The 19,857-nt window shown below is 36.6% G+C and overlaps 1 protein-coding gene across 1 annotated transcript in view; it reads right to left on the bottom strand.

The window, feature by feature from the left end:
- LOC110384308 (phorbol ester/diacylglycerol-binding protein unc-13) overlaps positions 1 to 19,857 on the bottom strand; it is a 120,970-nt gene that overhangs the window by 31,309 nt on the left and 69,804 nt on the right. The window contains exons 4-5 of the mRNA XM_049846342.2: positions 5,405 to 5,519; positions 741 to 867 (exon numbers count right to left, since the gene is read on the bottom strand). Of these exons, the coding sequence (XP_049702299.1) occupies positions 741 to 867; positions 5,405 to 5,519 (242 nt within the window). The remainder of the gene's footprint in view (positions 1 to 740; positions 868 to 5,404; positions 5,520 to 19,857) is intronic.

Below are 19,857 nucleotides of genomic sequence, written 5' to 3'. Positions count from 1 at the left end.
CCGTACTTCCAAGGTTTAAGGAAATCGCGCTCAAGATACACTGCTGGCTACAGTCGAGGAGTTTGCATAAATCCTAATAGCCAATATCCTATTTCATTTTCTCTTACAAGTCAGTGTTATACTAGAGTAAGCTAGATTCTACGTGGAGTAATTTAAATTTCATGTGACGGGGGTAATAATGGAGGTAATTATTGGCAGTGTGAAGAGAAGGTTCTTATTATTTTTAAAGTGTGATTTTAGTAGAAGTAGTGTGTTTAAGTTTGATATTGTTTGTTCTACTTCAAATCCTATTAATAATGGCCGGACTAAACTACAACTAGTTTTGTCCATAAGAAAGAACAAGGATATTTTTGAACATGAACACATTTGTAAATGAAAACAAACCCTATCTGAAAATTATTCTTGTTGCTTTTTAACAATATTCCAGGACGCATTAAGTAGACACTACAATTCATCTTATTTATAGCATCAAAAATTCTATACCTTACAAAACATGTACTGTTCACAGTATCTATTTATTTCACCATCCTTATCATTAATATTATGGACTTTAACCTAATGCGTTCGTGAGGCACTTATTCAACATCTGCCGACTTCAAAATGTTCTGTTTTGTTCTTGTTGATTTTTAATTGGTGTGCATAGTAAAGAATATATCTATCTATCTAGGTATCTGCCATTTGTTTATTCATATTTCACGATTAAAAATCTATCTGGCATTTAAAATACAATAGGTACTTACCAAAAGGCGGCTCGAACCTGCAGTCCAACAGCAAGGCATTGCCAGTGGGGCCCGTGGTGCCGACGACGGCGCCACCTCGCATCATCACCTGCGCTTCCAACTCCACCCACCGCCCCCCACCGTCCGACTGGAAAGATATTTATAATAGAGTAACTAATCTTTAAAAATAAAGGTTATAAAAAAGAACGATCGAGTAGATCGCCATTTCATGGAATGGCCGTGGGATGTTTAGGTACTGCTGAACATAAGTTCTTTTGAAACTAAACTACCTGTGATCTTGGCTGACTATTTGCCAGTTTAGAATTAGATTAGAGGAGCCTTTTTTTGGATTTTTGTGAGGTTATGTGCTATGTAAGTATTCACTACATGGAATGGCGAAATTAACTATCATATAATTTTACCTGGTAAGAAACATTAATAAGCAATCATACGCAAATGGGTCATACAAACAAAATTTTTAACAAAACAGAATGATAAAATAAGCAAAATTCAAAGTAGGTATTTTAAAACCCAATCACCATAAATGTTACAGCAGAGATTTCTCAAACTTCTCGACTATGAATAAGAAAATTTACACCGCTCATCCCATTTTACTTGTACCAATTACCTTCGAAGAGTAAATTGGAAGGGCGATGCAAATGCAAACACTCCCGTAGGATGAATATTGTGCTTTTAACTTGGTACGGATAGCAGCAAAATTTGTAGCGAAATACCTGTTTGCAAACTAAGTATTTTAATAGCAGAGTAAAACAGTCTAAATTCTGTTTGTATGCTGACCTTCCGGCTTGAAATGGAGACTAAAATACGCTACTTATTGGAATAGGTTTTCAGACTACGCTTGAATACCCAAAATGCTACTCAACTTAAGTCGCACTCAACAGTATTTTTGGCGCTACAGAACAGATCAAAGGGACAGCTTTTAGCTTTGTTCTGTTTTCATTCTACTGTAACATTTATCGAAATTAATACGTAATCTTGGGCTCGACATTTCAACATGCAAACATACTTAGAACAGTATTTATCCTTGAGTTGTTGAAACCACACGAAGGCTTGTGAAAGCTTGGAGGGAATTACGTTATAATTGCGTGCTGAACACGTACGTCAATCGTAACCTAGTCCTAGTATACTTACTTTGAAAATATAAAGTATCACATTAACCTCGTCAATCTTTGTACAGTAACTGTAGTGCCTACAAGTGACTCCAAGACGGCGACGGTCAAAACATATGAACAAAACATTTCAGAGAAACTAACTTGTTGATGGGGACTGTAACACTTAATGATGATCAAACACACTTTTACCTGGAAATGCGACTCATATTTTAGAAGAAATAAGACTGACTCACATCACAATATACTTAAGTAAATTTAACCCTTTAACAAATAAACTAAAGATAATATCGTTGTTACACATATCCTCATTTATCATCCTTCAGAAACTTAACGTTTGTAATGGAATTTACATAAATACAATTCGATCCATAAGGCATCAACTTTTGACATACTGAGACAGGTCTAAGTTTTCACTGGTACAGTGAAGATTTTGAACCAACCGTGATTTATAAAACGTACACACAAACACGAACTAACCTTTACCACTTTTAAACTCAGCATGAACCGCACACTTCGTCCATAGTTATTCGCAAATGAACTGAAATAACTCGGAAAGAGCTGCAATCAATCAGTCAGGGGCTCATTAACGTGAATAGCGATTCACATTAATATTTCAGAGGTAATCTGATCAATTGGCCGCTCATGAAAGGAAAAAAATTTCAACCGACAATTACGTATTGACTTGCATAGGTCGTGGACAGGTGGACCTATCATTTTTTTATGAATTTTACTAAATGTTTTACGCTGTTTTAACTGCGTTGTAAAAGCTATTATAGGTACTTTTTGCGTGATATAGTAACTAAAATACTTTGTAGAACAGAGATACATTATCTATGTGTTTTGCAACCCAAATATCACTAGTGAGACCCATGACTTTTTTGGGTAAAAGACTTTATGTAGCCTAGATATTTATGTCCCAAATTCTCTTATGTATAATGTAGAAGTAGATGTAGTTTTTAAGGTGTGAACGCGGCATAACAATTGAACCACAAACAGCAGTTTTCAAGAATACCGTGAAATCAATTTACATTTCTAGAGAAGTATTAATTTGATAAATACTCCAATTACTGTAATACCAGGCCAGGAAGGGCAAAGGCCAGTCAGAGCTCATTACAAGTATTGATTTCATCGACTTTCTTACACCATAACAGTAGGTACCCTGATTGCGTATCGTCCATTTTCTTTTCATCATTATCTGTCTAGTTTTTTCCCAATTATGTCGGATTCGGCTTCCACTCTAATGGATGTAGCTGAGTACCAGTGTTTTCGTATGAAGTGACCATCTGACCTCCTCCAATTGGGTACCTACATGGGTAAACCGATACCACTTGGAACGACTTGGCTTTTTACTACCACCCGGAACGACTGCCAAAGATGACAATCCGGACCCACCAATATATATAATTACTCATATTTACTGAAAAAAAATATAGTATCATACCACCACCACCATCTTAGATAAATACGAATTATATTTAATTAGTAGAACAGCGATATATTACTCAGAACAACACAGGTATCCCAAAGCGGGTCTCCCGAGAATATCCTTTAGATATAATTTATGACTTTAATACTCAGAGCTGCTTGTCATGGATATTTATGTGTTAACCACAAAACGTTAACTCGTAGTGTAAGCTGTACAGTTTGGTATTATGGTTGTGGTCAACGTTTCACAGAGTAATTATTGTTTGTAATATAGTAATGGAAATCATTGGAATCTGGAAACTGTATATGATATCATATATTGCTATTAACGCGTAGGTATACTGTGACTTTAATAATCACACGAATATTATAAAATTACTCAGGCAAAAACGAATAGACGTCAAGACCATTTTTAGATATGAAGGAAGCTTGGATTAACATCTAGGCTCCCTTTTATTGGGATGCGAAAAGTAACCCCACGAGACGCGATAATACCGCGGAACCTAGCTCGCATAAGTAAAACCAAATTGCATATGATTGCTTATGATGTATGTATACCCATATGATATAAATATAACTTCAAGATTTGTGAATTGGTATCGTACGCACAATTACCTCATTATTGTTTTCTCATAACAATCAGCGAACTCAAATATTAATCTCAGCAACCTTCAAAGTAACTTTCTCTACCTATTAGCCGCTGTACAGCATAAGCCATTCTCCAAACACCTTCCACAAAGCCGGGCTTAAAACCCAACTTGTTACGGAGTATTCATAAAAAAAAACCTCGTCCGGTTAGCGGTTATTCAGTTAACAAAAGCCGAGTTGTGTCGACGCCGTGGAAAATGCCGCTTACAACCTTTATGTATGCAAATTCCGTACAATTTGCATGCCATAGTAAAGTGGATACTCTGAGTACGATATATCGAAGCTTTATCATGATTTCCATGAAAATTAACGTCCATTGTTCAGTAAAAGCTCACTAAACGGGAGTTTCTGGCTTTTTATACGGTTTAATTGTCATTTTCCGTTTTAAAAGTTTTTCATTTGGTGTCGGAACAATTGAAATAAGTCGGCATTGATACTATCCGTGCTATATGATGTGATGTATTGTATATTGTTTGGAGATCAACTGTTGATTTCAGAATTTTGATTCCATGGTTGATCAACAATTTTGTGGCAAATAGTTTTATTTACAATAAAAATATGTACAGAGTTATTTACAAGTTTATTTTTTGTACACATTGGCAGAACTAGATGCACTGACAATACTTATACTTTCATTCTTTTTGACAAAGCCGATGATGTCATCGAAAATTCAACACAATGTAAGCAAAAAAATCTAGTTAGCCTGATGAAATATTTCATGAATACTACTTTTTACCTCATTCAGATCAGCACCAACCTAAAACAAACCCAGTCACTTAAAAAACCCATAAGGGCATAAATGCAATTCGTTGAGGATTGCACACAAAGAAACGTTTACATTTAAGGAAGACTTTAAAGGGATTGCTCGATTCAAGGCTGTCTCAAATGGTGTAAGAATAAAGGCTCTTGAAAATACTCAATGGGTTTTCCATTTTGTCCTTTCATTGTGTGTTGTTAAGCACTGTTTGCGATTACAAAGGGTCTACTTTACAATCTCGTCAAGTAAGTAAGCTGCTAAGAATTTAGCTGGAGTCACTTCACGACAATCAGAAACTGTTAAAAAAACTACTTACCTACTGCGCGTATGTGAAAACAAGCTATCTCAACATGAGCTTTATTTGACGATTATTGTAACACTGGCTTTCTGAGGCAGAAATTATAATGTCTATGAACCAAAATCGTGAAATGATAACTCAATTATGTATCTAGTGAAGTAGGAGATTAAGCTCACTCTTACAACCCTTATTAGGTACCACCGTTAAATAACGTACCTAATGCAACTTTAAAATTCGGATGTCAATTTTTATTTGTAACACTAGATTGTAAGTTAAAATATTTCATTCTACTCACTTAAAGTCTTCCCAAAACGGATAAGATTCTCTATTCGTCGGAATCTTTTATGTTTTCTTTTTCGTCTCACTATAGCACAATTCAACACAAAAATACCCAACTACATAACACATAATATCTGTATGTTACCTCGTTATATGCCACGGAAGTGAGAGGCAGGTAGTGGTAGCCGAGGGCTTTGTCCCAGATCACGCCTTTGTTCCACACCTCCACCAGGAGGCCCAGGTTGATGTCATTGATTTCACTGTTGGATAATAAGAAAATACATATATTTAGCATGATAATAAACCAATATTTCAACCTTAAAAAAATGTTTGATTTATTTATTTGCTTACATATTGGCAATGTTCAAAAGGGCATGTTGAAAAAGACCACAAATGAATAGAAAACAAATCGATTTGTGCTCTCAAAAATGCTGTATCTATAATCTAGGACTTCAACACAATAGTATGTATACTGGGACTTTTTACAAAAATATAATAAAAAGATATTAAATTATGAAATATGTTTTTTCACATATTTATTTAATAACCGACTCAAAATACCATTGCCAAACCTACTTACACATGCACATAGCACGTAGAAGTGTCATTGCTAGAGCTACCATAGGTTAAAATCACAATGCCACACTTTTTACAAATAATAAACAACCCATGCACAAAATCTAAACCCACCAGCCCTATTCACAGTAAAAGAAAATAAAGAAAAGTAGAAGAAAAAAACAAAACGCGAGCGACCACAACTGAAGGCAAACAGTCCATAAAATCAGGTCGTACGGTAAAGGAGCTTACTCCAGCGAATCGTAAGCTTGGTCCTGTAGGTAAACAAATCACACGACGCGTATTTTTCATGCAGTAAAGAAGCATTGAAAAGTTTTCCGAGGTTAGGATTTATGTCGTGAGATTTTTTGAATTGGTTGTAGTTTTGTGTAACTAACAAAATCATATTTTGAGTTTTTCAAAATTTCAAAACACAATAAAAATATGCGCTGATTATCTGACGATTGTTATAATTTTAGCAATCTAGCTACGACCATTTGGAAGGGGTATGAAAATCTACACATTGTCATCTGCTAAGGCCTTTAAGATCAACATATTTCGCAAAATATACTATAGACACTTCTTGTTTACGTTTTAACACGCATCGTTGAGCTACTTAATCCACCTTCGTACTAGAAACTTGACCAATCCCCAGTTCAAAACAACCACTATAACTTCTTTACGACATAAACAGACTACTCATAATTATATCGCGGCAGTCACGCCTTCAGTGATTCACAACCACACCCGTGCCATTTAAACTTATCAAAATACACCGTTTATTTTGTTAGAGGATGAATATCTTGTTTTCTTTAGAAAACTCGCATGCTGCAAACTTTTTGTCGGCCTATAGTTTGGACTCATAAATCAGTATGAAGATGAATGTATGAACGTAAAATCGGTCAGGTAATTAGCTGGTATCAGACCGTCTGAAACAGGGCACGCCACCATCGTGGCGGTAAGTCCCCTCTTTGAGGAGTGGCTCGGGAGGAGTCACGGCGCCCTCACGTACCGCATGACGCAGGTCCTCACCGGACACGGTTGTTTCGGGAAGTACCTGCACCGCATCGGTCGTGAGGAGGCGCCCGGGTGTCACCATTGTGCGGACAGCCCCGAGGACACGGTGGACCACACAGTCCAGGTGTGCCCCGCATGGGAAGGGCACCGCCGGGTCCTCGTCGAGGCTTTGGGCGGCGGCGACCTCTCGCGTCCGGCCCTGGTTCAGGCCATGGTCCGGGGCGAGAGGGAATGGGATGCCGTCGCATCCTTTTGCGAAGCCGTCATGCTCGAGAAGGAGGAGGCGGAACGCCAGAGAGTTCGCACCTCTCATCCCGGCCGCCGCGCTGGACCAGGTAGACACCATGGGCGCCGGGTGTCGCGAGATGACTCCCGGCCACCGTAGGCGTGGGTCTGTGGGCGGTAAGTTCGGGACGATGAGCCCCCTCTGTCTACTTAGACGACAGACCCGTGTCGACGGCGCGCGTTGTTCCACGCGCTCCTCAAAGAGATGTCAGCAACCCCAGCGGGGCCCAGCAGGGCCAAGGCCTACCGGGGCTGCGGGTTGTTCGAAAGAGATACCGCGGTCCTGGTACATAAAAGGCCTATGAAGGAACACGACGGTTTTTAGTCAGTAAGAGTCTGAAACTCCCTCACCGCTGCTAACCCACAGCGGGAGGGGTCATTTGATGATTTTTGGCGTCGGAAAAAAAAAAGAAGAGACCCTCTGAAACCTTTGACAGAAATCAAGATTTTCTTTAACCAGGTTTGACCACCATTCTTTAACCACCGCGCACCGAGGTTGTTTTTTTGTAGAAAATCGTGAATTCAATCAAAGTTTTTAGTCGGTCTGTAACCGGACAAATACCTGATCATTTTACATGTGTACTTCCACTCATCTTCATAATAATTTATGAGGCCTAACAAAATGCCAGCCAACTAAAAGTTTGCAGTGTCAGGTAGTCATAAACTTATCAAAATGCACCGTATATTTTGTTAGAGGATGGATACTTGTTTCCTTCGCCTTAAAGTGACAGAAGAAAGTACTTTAGCATATTAATGGCAGTAGAGCTGTGAAAACGTAAAGTTTTATGAGCTAATATTTTTCTTCCACGTAGTTTAATTCTAAGTTTTACTGTAGTTCTGTGTACTCTACGAAGTTTGTTTATAGGTAAGTGGCTTGGAGAGATGGAGTGTCTTAGTTTTATATTTTGCCTGGATTATTATTGGTTTTGTTTATAATTCTATTAATATTGAAAATTTGAAGTTAGTGGGTTTGGATATTAGTTCCTCAAATACGCTTTAACAGCTGAACGCAATGAGCCGAAATTGTTTTCCTATTTAAAAAATTTTAGGATACTTTTTATCCGAGTGCGACAAGTAGTTCCCTCAGGACGTGGGTGAATTTGAGGACAATAGTAAGTGTCCAATATGTTTAATTACAAAGTCATAATCATTTATGGTTTAATCATTCAACATTACCTGAATTCAATGAATTAACAACGCCGGTACTAAAAAAGAAAATGCTTCTCAACTTGAAGTATCGATTAACCTGTATCGAATAACATACTTCAGCTATGATCGAGTAAGTGCATTGACTGTAGATACAGATCTTCCTTATGATATTAATTTGTTCACTCTATAAAGAGAAACCTTTGTACTGGAAGCAAATAAAATTGTGCACTTTTCATTCTTATACTGCAGTCGCGGAGGAAATGTCTGACAAGAAAAATCTACTTTATCTTAGGAATTGTTATTTCATACACTTTGTCTCGCGAGACTATTTTGTGCTTGAGCTGCATTAAAACTTGTCTGTTTCCATTTTGACATACTTTATTTACAGTCAAATGTTGTAACATTAACGTGGGTTAAAACTGTCTAAAGGCACTTTCTGTGACCTTAATTCAATATTTCGGTTCAACTGGTGCGATATGAGATATTACCGTATCTATTGTCTTTCAATTGAAATCGACAGTTGTCAATTTAAGAGCGTGTACGTCAACCGCGCGCCATTTGGCCTAAAATGGTACTTTTCAAACCACTGTTTCTCAGTAACTACTTATCCTATAACTATGTTATTTTTTAATAACGCAAGGTAATTTCACTGTCTATATAGTTAATTGAACATAAATTTCAATTTGTGTAGTTTAAATACTTAAAACCCCTATAACGTAACATATGTTTTATAAAATTCCCGTTCAGCGTCTATTTCGAAGCTTAAATTCATGTGTAAACAGTGGCAAATCTAATCATATTTATTTTTTTACTCATAGACGAAATCCCCATGCCTATAGTTAGTTGAAAACATTTTTTGATTTAGGTCTCTATCTTTCAGAAAAAAAATATTTTAACAATGTGAAAAATTGTGAATTTCAAATGCTTTTTTTACCTATCTATCTTACTTAATTTAATATAACAATTATTTACTATAGTAATATAACTCTTTCTTTAAAACATAAACTTTATGTTACAATTTAATCTCTCGTTTTTATTTTTTTATAAATTATTTAAAAACTACTATAAAACGCTGCACGCGAGTCAACTCAAACCAGACCGCCGCAAGGCTTCACAGAGAGAGGACGTGTCGCTCCGTCACATCGCGTAGGGTGAATAACCTCTGCCGTGGATACCGAGAATAGAGTACATTTCAAGCGCGATCAACAAATCTTGATACATTACTATTTTATTTAAAGCTCAATTTTGAAGCATATTTTTTTTATCGATTGAGTTGAAATTTTGTTTGAATGTTCAGTTTTAATGACAATGTATGATTCTACATCCAATATGGCGGTATACCCAAGATGGAGAAAAAAATGTTTTTAATGCATTCCTACTATATGGGTATCAAATGAAAGGGCTTGCTATGAACAACTCGAAAAAAAATGTGTCGCGAGTCTAAATCCAATATGGCGGACTCCTTAGGCTAGAAATCACTTATTGCAGATGTCTGTTACCAATCGAGCTATAATTTTTTTTCATTTTGGATGTACCCAAATTTTGACTTTTGATCTCGAATAACTTTTGAAGCATATAGGATAGATAACTTAAAACTTTATTTGCAATGGTAAACCCAAGCTCTTCACCAATATTTGGCTTTCCGGCAATTGTTGTTATTTGACCACAATTTTTCGGTCTGGATGGACTGGACCATTCATATAAACAATCAATTTTTCAAATCGGTCCAGGCGTCTTTGAGAAATCGAGAACAATCAAATTGAGAACAATCACAAAACAATCTAATTGAAACCTCCTCCTTTCTTTTTTTGAAATCGGTTAAAATACAGAAACTCTTAACATTGTCATTAATCATCAGTCGACTATTTAGTACTGTTGAAAATTGTATGTAATATACAGAAAGTGCTCAAAACCAAGGTTTTCATAGGTGCCCGATTTTTTTGCAAAAGAGTGTAAGTATTAACGACTTATTTTCATGCTTTTATATTTTAGACATCCATAGACTTACACTATTTTCCCGCTATTAACTATTTACTAAATAATATATTTTTTGTTCTACCAATTTCACTCGAAAGGATCAAAATGGTTTGTGTGACTATACGTGAAGTATGATAGGCACGCACACAGCCGCGACGCTAGTCTGCGCGGTTTTTTGCGTTGAATTACCTAAAGTTGACATCGCGCGCCGAGCGTACACGCTCTTAAAGGCTGAAAATTGATGGTAATAAATATTTAGGTATGTACTTATAAAAATGTATATGGTAGCTATATCTAGTTAATCTAGTTTATCAGTTAGTAGTGTTATGGTAAGTTAATTAATAATTTACCATTGGGCTAACCGACCGGCTGTGAAAAAGTGTCTCCATATTTTAAAAAGTGCCATTATATTTGTAAAATCTGGTATTTATAATATCAAAATGATTGAAACACAGAAGAGATTATTTCCCAAAACATAATACATTTTGGTGGTGGTTTGCCACTTTAGGAGGCCCTCAAGTGCGTGACAAGTGGCCATCTTTGTCCATTTCGTTAATAATGCAGTCGCGTGACGTAGCCATTATTTAGAAGTAGGCTTCCAACATTTGTTATTGTGCAACACTCCTAATTCAACTTCCATATAAACTTGAAGAACAGATAAAACATTAGGTTTTTTAAATGATAATTACGTAAACTGTGGCCCCGACCAAGTAACTCTATTAAACAGAATAATTGTCTAAAACAATAAAGCAATGTTTAGATATCTCTTAAACTTCTTGGAAGAGTTGCTATCCAATGTGGCAAGACTGTATTAAAATTTATGAACACTACAATAAACTCATTTCAAGTATATCAAAATATGAGATGAAACTTTACCCAAAAACTTTTTTTTTACCCAAAAACTAAAATCAAATAAGCTCAAACGGTTTCAACACGCATGCTATTCTTAACTTAGGGCATTTGTGGTTAAAATATACAGAAACTTATATCTTATCTATGTTTAATATAGTGCTTTTCTTGTTTCTACCACTTTTAAAGTTTTGGGTGTGATGGTCAGACCATTTAGTAAATAAATGTTGCACATATTAAACTTTTATAATATAAAAATGACTGTACATAGTGAATTAGAAACAAAAATACTCCTGAAAAATATGAGTATTTGTGAGGCCCCTTGCAACAAATAATGGTGTTGGCATTTTAAATACCTTTTGCAATCAAAATAAAAGCCTGTCGTAATGGGGCGATTAAGAATAAGCAATGATCACATTTTAGAAGCTCGCTGTGTGGCTAAAGATTCAAATTATAGCTATTCAAGTTATATTTCATTCGTTTTGTTTAGTAAGATAAATAAACGTATAAAAAGATAACATGTGGTAAGTCAATCAATGTTCATTTACAACGGATACTTTAGTTATACAAGCAATACATTTAAGCCAAAAAATATATATTATATTTTACGCAAACATTTTAAATTAACTGGTTCAAATTACGATTTATAATAGCAGCATTTCACGTGAAAAATACCGATATTTGATCTACAAAAGCTGAATACTAAAATACTGCGGTATTGATAAAAAAATATACTTTATTTTCAAAAGCTTCAGTCAGATGAAAAACTGTTAGTTTTTTAACAGCAATATTGATTTTGAACAATAGAACAAAGGGTTTATTGGCACCATTTTTTATACAATATGATTTTAAAGTTTTCAATTCAGAAAAAATATAACAGTATTTTTCTACATATTTTTATACCACAATGGCGCACAAAAGCATATTTCTATAATAAATTATTTCTTTTCATGCACTTTTTAAGTAGGTATATTTTTCACATTAATTTTATTTATTTTATTTTATTTTTTTATTTATTAGGTACAGAAACAGATAACAGGTTATAGGTACAAGAAATAGAAAATAATAAGAAAACACAATAGATAAACCTGAGACCCAATTATAACTGTACACAGCTTACACTATAAGCAATGCTACGTTCTACTTACATAAGTTATTAAAAATAAAGAAAGAAAATGAATTTTAATGAGGCATCTAACATGGAAATTTTTGCTATTATTACTATGATTTAAGATTACACTTTGTTCAAATTCAGTAGAAAATATTTGAATGATTTAAATTTGCAATGGAATATATCAGTCTTTGAGCATATGGTGTTGTAATTTCTACACATTCTATGCAGTGGGCTGTTGTGAGATACATTGTTATTGCACGTAGGAACACTAAACAATTGTGGTATACGTACAGATCGTGTCGGTACTTTTATATTGAGGCTTTCTAGAAGGAGACTATCCATCGAACCATTTACAATTTTATGTAGGGTGTACAAGTCGCTATTCCATCTCCTACTTTCTAACGTTGCCAAAGAAAATTTACGAAGGCGATCGACATACTCCGGTATTTTACGCCTGAGTCCACACTTTACACTCAGAGCTCTAACAAATCGTCTCTGTACTGCCTCTATACGATCTATATGAGTGCCATAACTTGGAGACCATACAGGTGAACAATATTCAACAACAGATCTTACTAAAGAGCAGAATAAAACTATCATAGATTCGGTCTTTTTAAATGGTCGGGCTGTTCGAAGCACAAACGAAAGCATGCGGTTCGCTTTGCTACATATATAATCATAGTGAGCCCTAAACGATAGCTCGGAATCGAAGATCACTCCCAAGTCTCGGACCTCCGTGACTCTCTCAATGACCGTGTTGTTTATGGAGTAATCATATTTCAGTACATGTTTTTTCTTCTTGGTGAATGTAATGATCTGACACTTTTTAATATTCAAAGACATGAAATTTGTCTCGCACCATCTTACGATGGTTTCAATATCTTCTTGGAGAAGTTCACAGTCACTGTGGTTGGAAATTCGTCTAAATATTTTGATGTCATCAGCATAGGCTAAGCATTCACTTTTAATTTTGTATAGTAAATCATTAACGAAAATTAAGAACAAGAGAGGGCCAAGAGTGGAACCCTGAGGAACGCCAGATGTTGCTAAATAAGGTACAGAGTCATAACCACTGAGTGTCACCAGCTGGGAGCGATTAAGTAAATAAGAAGTTAGCCATCTCAACAAATTTCCATGTATTCCAACATTATGCACCTTAGCAAGAAGAGCCAAGTGATCCACGCGATCAAAAGCTTTGGAGAAATCAGTATAAATCGAATCAACTTGTTTTTTCCGGTTAAAAGATTCACATATAAAGCTGGTATAATAGAGAAGATTCGAGTTGGTAGATCGTCCTGTGATAAATCCGTGTTGTTTAGCACTTATTAAGTGTTTGAAATGGTTGTAAATACATTTGTAAACGTAACTTTCAAGTATTTTTGCAAAACTGTTGAGAACACAGATAGGGCGGTAGTTCGACACATCTCCTTTATCTCCCGACTTGTATATCGGCGTAACTTTAGAGACCTTCCATAACTCGGGAAAGGTGCCTTCTTGCAACGATTTGTTAAAGATGATATGCAACGGAGTTACCAATGCAGTTGCACACATACGGATGAAGATTGGGGGAATACCATCAAAGCCACCGTTCTTCGTGACATCAATCTGTTTAAGGTTATTTAAAAGATCACTCTTTTCAATATGCAAGTCAGTTATCGAGAAGTTAGACGGCTGCGAATCTGGCAAGCAAGTACCCGCTGTACCAGTGCTGTAAACTGAAGAGAAGTAATCAGCAAATAGGTTAACAATGTCACCACCTGAAGCGCCAATCATATCTTTATAATGCATACGACTGGGTACGCTATTAGTAACGCGTTTGCTTTTGGTGTACCGCCAGAAAGCTTTTATGTTGACTTTGAGATCACCCTCTATGCGCTCAATATATGTTTTAAAGCATTCTTCAGCTACTATTTTCGCCCTAGTCCTGAGCATGGAAAACAAGTCGTAATCTCTTGGATTTCCGTAACTTTTGAACTTGGCGTGAGCTTTGTGTTTACTTATTAACAATTTTATTAGACCTTTTGAAAACCACTCAGGGTACTTGACATTCGAGACTTTTCTCTTTGGTGTGTACTTATCTATTATTGAGTAGAGACTATTGTAGAAAAATTGCACAAACTCGTTGCAACCCATAATCGCGGCATACTGGTCCCAATTTATTAGCTCAAGCTCCTGTTTACAGTTATCAAAGTCAGTTAGATGATAACATAGTTTTTGGACAGATGCATTTCTTAGTAGCATAGCACTAGCAGCACGAAACGATATTTCGAAAGGAGGGTGGTGAATGTCAAGTCGACTAATAGGAGTAGCTGGATTGACGGCAACCAAGTCTGGTGCATCAGTTAAAGCTAAATCAAGAACGCGGTTGTTTTGGTTCAAATTATGGTTCAACTGACGTATAGAATGCGACTGGAACAAATCAAGGAGCGATTTTGACTTTTCGCATCTACAATTTAGGGGAAACCCTGTCTCGACTGACCAAGTTATAGTGCTGAGATTAAAGTCACCCACAATGCAGGTAAAATGATTAACTGTGTTAGAAAATCTAAGATTACACGTTTTAAAGAAATCGCGAACCACATCCGAAGGTAAATAATCAGGAAGATATACAGCACACAAGCTGATTGTTAGAGATTCGTTCATTTTGACTTGCAACCACAGATCTTCCAAATATTCAGTTTCCCAGTCCCGCCTAACCGAAATATTAAGTCTTTTTGAATAGGCAACCAGCACACCACCACCATGGTTCTTTTTGTATCTCGCCCGGAATTTAACGTCACGATCTCTACGTAATACACAATATCTATCATCAAACAATTCAGAGGACAGCACAGTGTCATCTAACCAAGTCTCGGTAAGACAAATAATATCATAATTACTACATAAAACTGCGTTATAAATATCTAGGGTTTTAGTCTTTAAACCTCTAACATTCTGATAGTATAACGACAAGCACATTTTTATTTAATTTTTATCCATACGCAATTAACTACAAAAATACAAATGCAATTAACAAATAAGACCAAGACTGTCTGTATTTTTAATAAGTATATATTGAGAATCTACGGACTTTCTAACATATATACGTCCATTTTTGACCCAAACAAACTTGTAACTCAATTCCTTGGCTTTCTGTCGCGCCGCCGCATGCAACATCTTATTAGTAGGAGATAGGTGCTCTGATACGTACACCGGTTTCCTATCGCCGCTGATTCCCAGCAACGAGGTATTGAGTTTGTTGTCTTTATTAACTTTATTATACCTGTACACTGCGGAATAGAATTCATCTCTCTTTCTAACGCTTCTGAATTTAACAATAATACTCCGAGGAAGCTTACTGTCTTTATTCAACTTAGCTACTCTGGTGCATTTGACTATGTCATCCTCCTTGAAACTGTAGCCCACGACACGAGAACTTTGTTCAACGAGATTAGCTAGGTTCTCATTTTTATGCTCAGTTACACCCTGTATCTCAAGGTTTTCCTCCCGCAGATGTTGTTCCAAATTATTCAATCGATCTGAAAGCACAGATACTGTAGACTTTAACGTATCGTTCTCCTTGGACAATGTTAAATTATCTTTAGCAAGTTTCTCCACCGTGGACTTCATTTCCTCATAATCCGAACTGATAAAATCGATAGCCTTTCGAAATTCTTGCAAGTCATCCTTTATAGATGACAATTCCGCCTTAATGATGCTTGAGATCATTCCAGGCAATTCAAGAAGAATCAATTTATGGACTTGTTCGGTAACTGCCACCACAAGTGAATCATCCATGTTTTGTGATGGGCAAACTGTTCCCTTCTTAGATTTAGGTTTTTTATTAACATCCTTTTGATTCTTCCTAAGGGTGACATTCCCCGGGCTGGAATCTTGGTCTTCAGTCTCAGAATGGGTCGGGAAATTTTCCTTGAGGTTGCGCACTGGCGTATTTAGGTTTCCCACCTTTGGCAGCTTACTTCTGCATTCATGGCAAATCCACTCAATTTTCTGCTCATTACTTATAGAATTGTAGTAATTTTCTGATGTATTAGCACATATGAGATCATAGAAATTACAACAATTGCAACATTGTAAATATTGACCATTGTCAATTTTATTTCGACAACCTGAACAAGAAGGGCCTTTAGACGCCATTTGAATAAACAAATCCTGCACTAATTTCTAGTCTTGCTTACACCACTCACTGGTACACAATAGTTGAAGACAAAGTCAACAAGTTATTGGCGCGTGCACACCAATAAATTGCACGCTAATAAAGTTTTAGCGGCCTGCCTCGTCGTGTGCTTAGCTTAGCGGCGCGGCGGCAGTGCCGGGAAGAACGTCGTAAGCGCCGTGATATTGGTGTCACTTACGCGTTTCGATTAGCGAGTTCGTTCTAAAGTTAGTGGCGGTATTAGCAAAATACTCGAAACAAATATATTTGGTCACAACACTTAAATGTAAAGTATTTAACACTCAAAGTATTTATCTTGTCACTTATTGGCACTATACTTTCGAAGTTTACAAGAATCCGAACTAACTATTCACTATTATCGATATATTTTATTAATTTCCGATAGAACAGACAGACGTAGCTGTTACGCGCACAGTGTCGCGGACGAAATGCCTGATTAAAGTGAGAAAGCAACTTGAGGAAACCAGAACTTTTGAAATAGCCAATCCACTTGAGCAACCGTGGTTATAAACGCTCAGTTCTTCTCTATAAAAGAGATGTCATCAGATGACGCCGTTGCCTTGCATATATTATACAAAACAGGCTGATGGAAAGGACCACTAAAATAAAACATAAAAATATGCAAAAAAACATTAACAAAATATGAGTCTCACTTCCAAAAGCATATAAAAACTAATTGCTTCAATACTGAACTAACATCTGAACCTTCCGAATAGGCGAAGCTTCGCTTTTGGCCCGAAGTCACCTCTGCTCTTCTAATTGCGCCCATTGAACGCGGACAAAACGAGTTTATGTCCCGTTATAACATTAATGGTCTATATTCAAGAATACAGGGCGTATATTCGATGCCAGCTAAGTTTGAATTTAGCCTTGTGAAATCAAATTAGTGATATAAATAAATTGAAGACAAGAGGTAGCTATTTAGTATTATTACTATCAGATTAAATGATTTTGAAACTTAAGTGTCACGACCTGGTGCAGAGGAAATATATGTTTTTTATACATTCTACATAATTAAACATCTTATTATTTGCAGTCATAATATGTATAAGTAAAAGTGAGTTTTGAGGTCTTTATTTAACTCCGCATATTCTTTTAATTCAAATGTGTCTCGATAAACTTTTAACGCAAAATATAATAAAGTTTCGAGAAAAAAGAATTGAGAGAACTTTTGGAGTTCAAGAAAGACTTCAAAAATTACTTTCATGATATATCACGGTCGCGGGCATACATAATAAACCTTAAAATAAAAAGTTATACTTATCACAGTCGCGGGCATAACCTTTAAAATAAAAATATTTTCCCAAAAGATAACACTAATAAAATAATTCCTGACGTGTTCCTTCAATCAGTAACAAAAGTCTCCGTCTAAAATATCTGACATCACGCGTTATTACAAGACGCATTTCAAGTAGGCTTAGAACGAAACGAGCACTGAATCTCAAGATCCCTGAGTTATAAGACCTTTCCTTTATCACAATGAGCTTCGCAGACGTCTAACTGTCTAATACCCCATCGCAGTCTGATGTCAGACTCGAGATGTACGAAATTGGACGTCTGTTCGACGTAGGTGGTCAGATTGCACCTCTTAACCTCGGCCGTCAATCGGCCACTAGATTCCCAAAATACATTTACAATATCTCGTACATGATACATCGTAACAATGAAAAAAGTCGTGGTGGCCTAGTGGGTACAGCACCAATCCTTCAGATCCGCTTAAACGAGAAACGCTAACAATGCAGCTTTTCTAAGTTTGTATGTGGGTACCTTTTAAGTATGTATTGCATGAAAATGGCTGATAAAAATCTCGAGGAAACCTGGACTATAAAGTCTGAAATCACCAACCTGCATTGAGCAAGCGTGATGATTAGCGTTCAATCCTTCTCCGTGTGAGAAGAGGCCCGTGCCCAGCAGTGGGACGATAAAAAGGCTGTGACGAGGATGATGTAACAATTCTCTCACAATATTGTTGTTCTCGTTTTTGGCATTGGGTTCATTTTGTCTAGAATCGTAAATCAGAACCGAATGGAGAAGCGACAAATTCGCTTGCGGGATACGACGTAAAATGTACCCGATTTGTGTATTTTGCTATCACAAAATATCAGAATTTTCCGGTACAGTTGGCCCGTGATATTGTGTGTTAAAAGTGACACGCGTAAAGTTAGACAATATGAAAAATTTTGACGGAAAATTCACAAAAATATTGGGACAAAGGAATTAACTTTATTCAAAACTGGTTGACTCGTAGAAGATAACAAAGTAAGGAAAATAACGCTAACTACGCAATATCCAAAATCAATAATAAACAGCAATGAATAAATAAATAAGTACTTGTCTGAAAAAAATTAGGTTCGGACCTACGTCACACGAACTTATCGCAGAATATATATTAATAACTTTCACATTTTGATAAAATCTAGTGTTCGTTTTATCGATCGGTGCTCTGTATGGAGTAGTCATAAACATCCAAATACTTCACCAGCTATTTGCCGCGGATTTTGTCACTTACTGATGGCAAATTTTATTTACATACATCACTGTTTTGGTCTATACTAAGTACTCTGTAACTAGGCAATATTCTCCAAGACAAACACAAGCAAGGGAGAACATTGGCAGGAATGTTTAGCCCATATCTCCATACTATGAAATAACAGAACACATTGGATCCATTGTCTTCAATCACATACGTAGTGGCCCTGAAAGCATCACTAACCCATATTAAATAAAGTACCAACAGGCCTGAAGGATTATATTAGGTGTTTACTCTAAAGCTGCGTTTCTACTGGGCGACAATTGACGCGCAAAATTATGCATGCAAGTTGCCCAAAACATGTTGAATGCTATTTGTCGTGTTGTGTGATTGCTGAGGTACTTTTTGAAACCTACCTACCGACTGCAACGGCCGACAGCAACTGCCGACTGCAATTGCAGCGGCTCGATGAAATCGGTCGACACCTGAGAGTGACTGCATGTGCTGCTGCCACTTCGATCCAAAACGGTTTCATGTAAATATATAAGTACTAACCAGTGGTAAAGCTGCGATTGCTTTTATAGAGCGGCACGTTCGGTCAGCAGTTTACTATCGCCAGCTAACATTCAAAACGTACGGTAGACTGCACGTTAGTGGTAACTGTCATGCACCTTAAATCAATAGTAATAAGTACGATTTTCCTATAAAACTGGTACCACTGACCTGAAGTTGACTGTACCTTTTCGGTACATGTTGAGCATCACTTTTCGCAGCAAAAATTTGCCTAGTGGAAACGCGGCTTAACGCGGCTGCGTGTGACGCTCGTCATCTTTTTAGGGCAACACTCTTCATTCATCTTGGCTAAATCTCAAGCCTTATTTTTCATTCTTTTCCATCAGAAATGGTTTTTATAAATGGTTGGAGGGACGCAAAAAGTCGCCTTGAAAACGACGGGCCGCGTATGTTTTTGTAATATACGTAATGGTGTTATTATATGTATTCGTT

The sequence above is a fragment of the Helicoverpa armigera genome, chromosome 17 (assembly GCF_030705265.1).
Source record: "Helicoverpa armigera isolate CAAS_96S chromosome 17, ASM3070526v1, whole genome shotgun sequence".
NCBI classification, from domain to species: domain Eukaryota; kingdom Metazoa; phylum Arthropoda; class Insecta; order Lepidoptera; family Noctuidae; genus Helicoverpa; species Helicoverpa armigera.
Note: the sequence above shows the minus strand (reverse complement) of the source record. Positions and strands in the feature narration are given on the sequence as shown.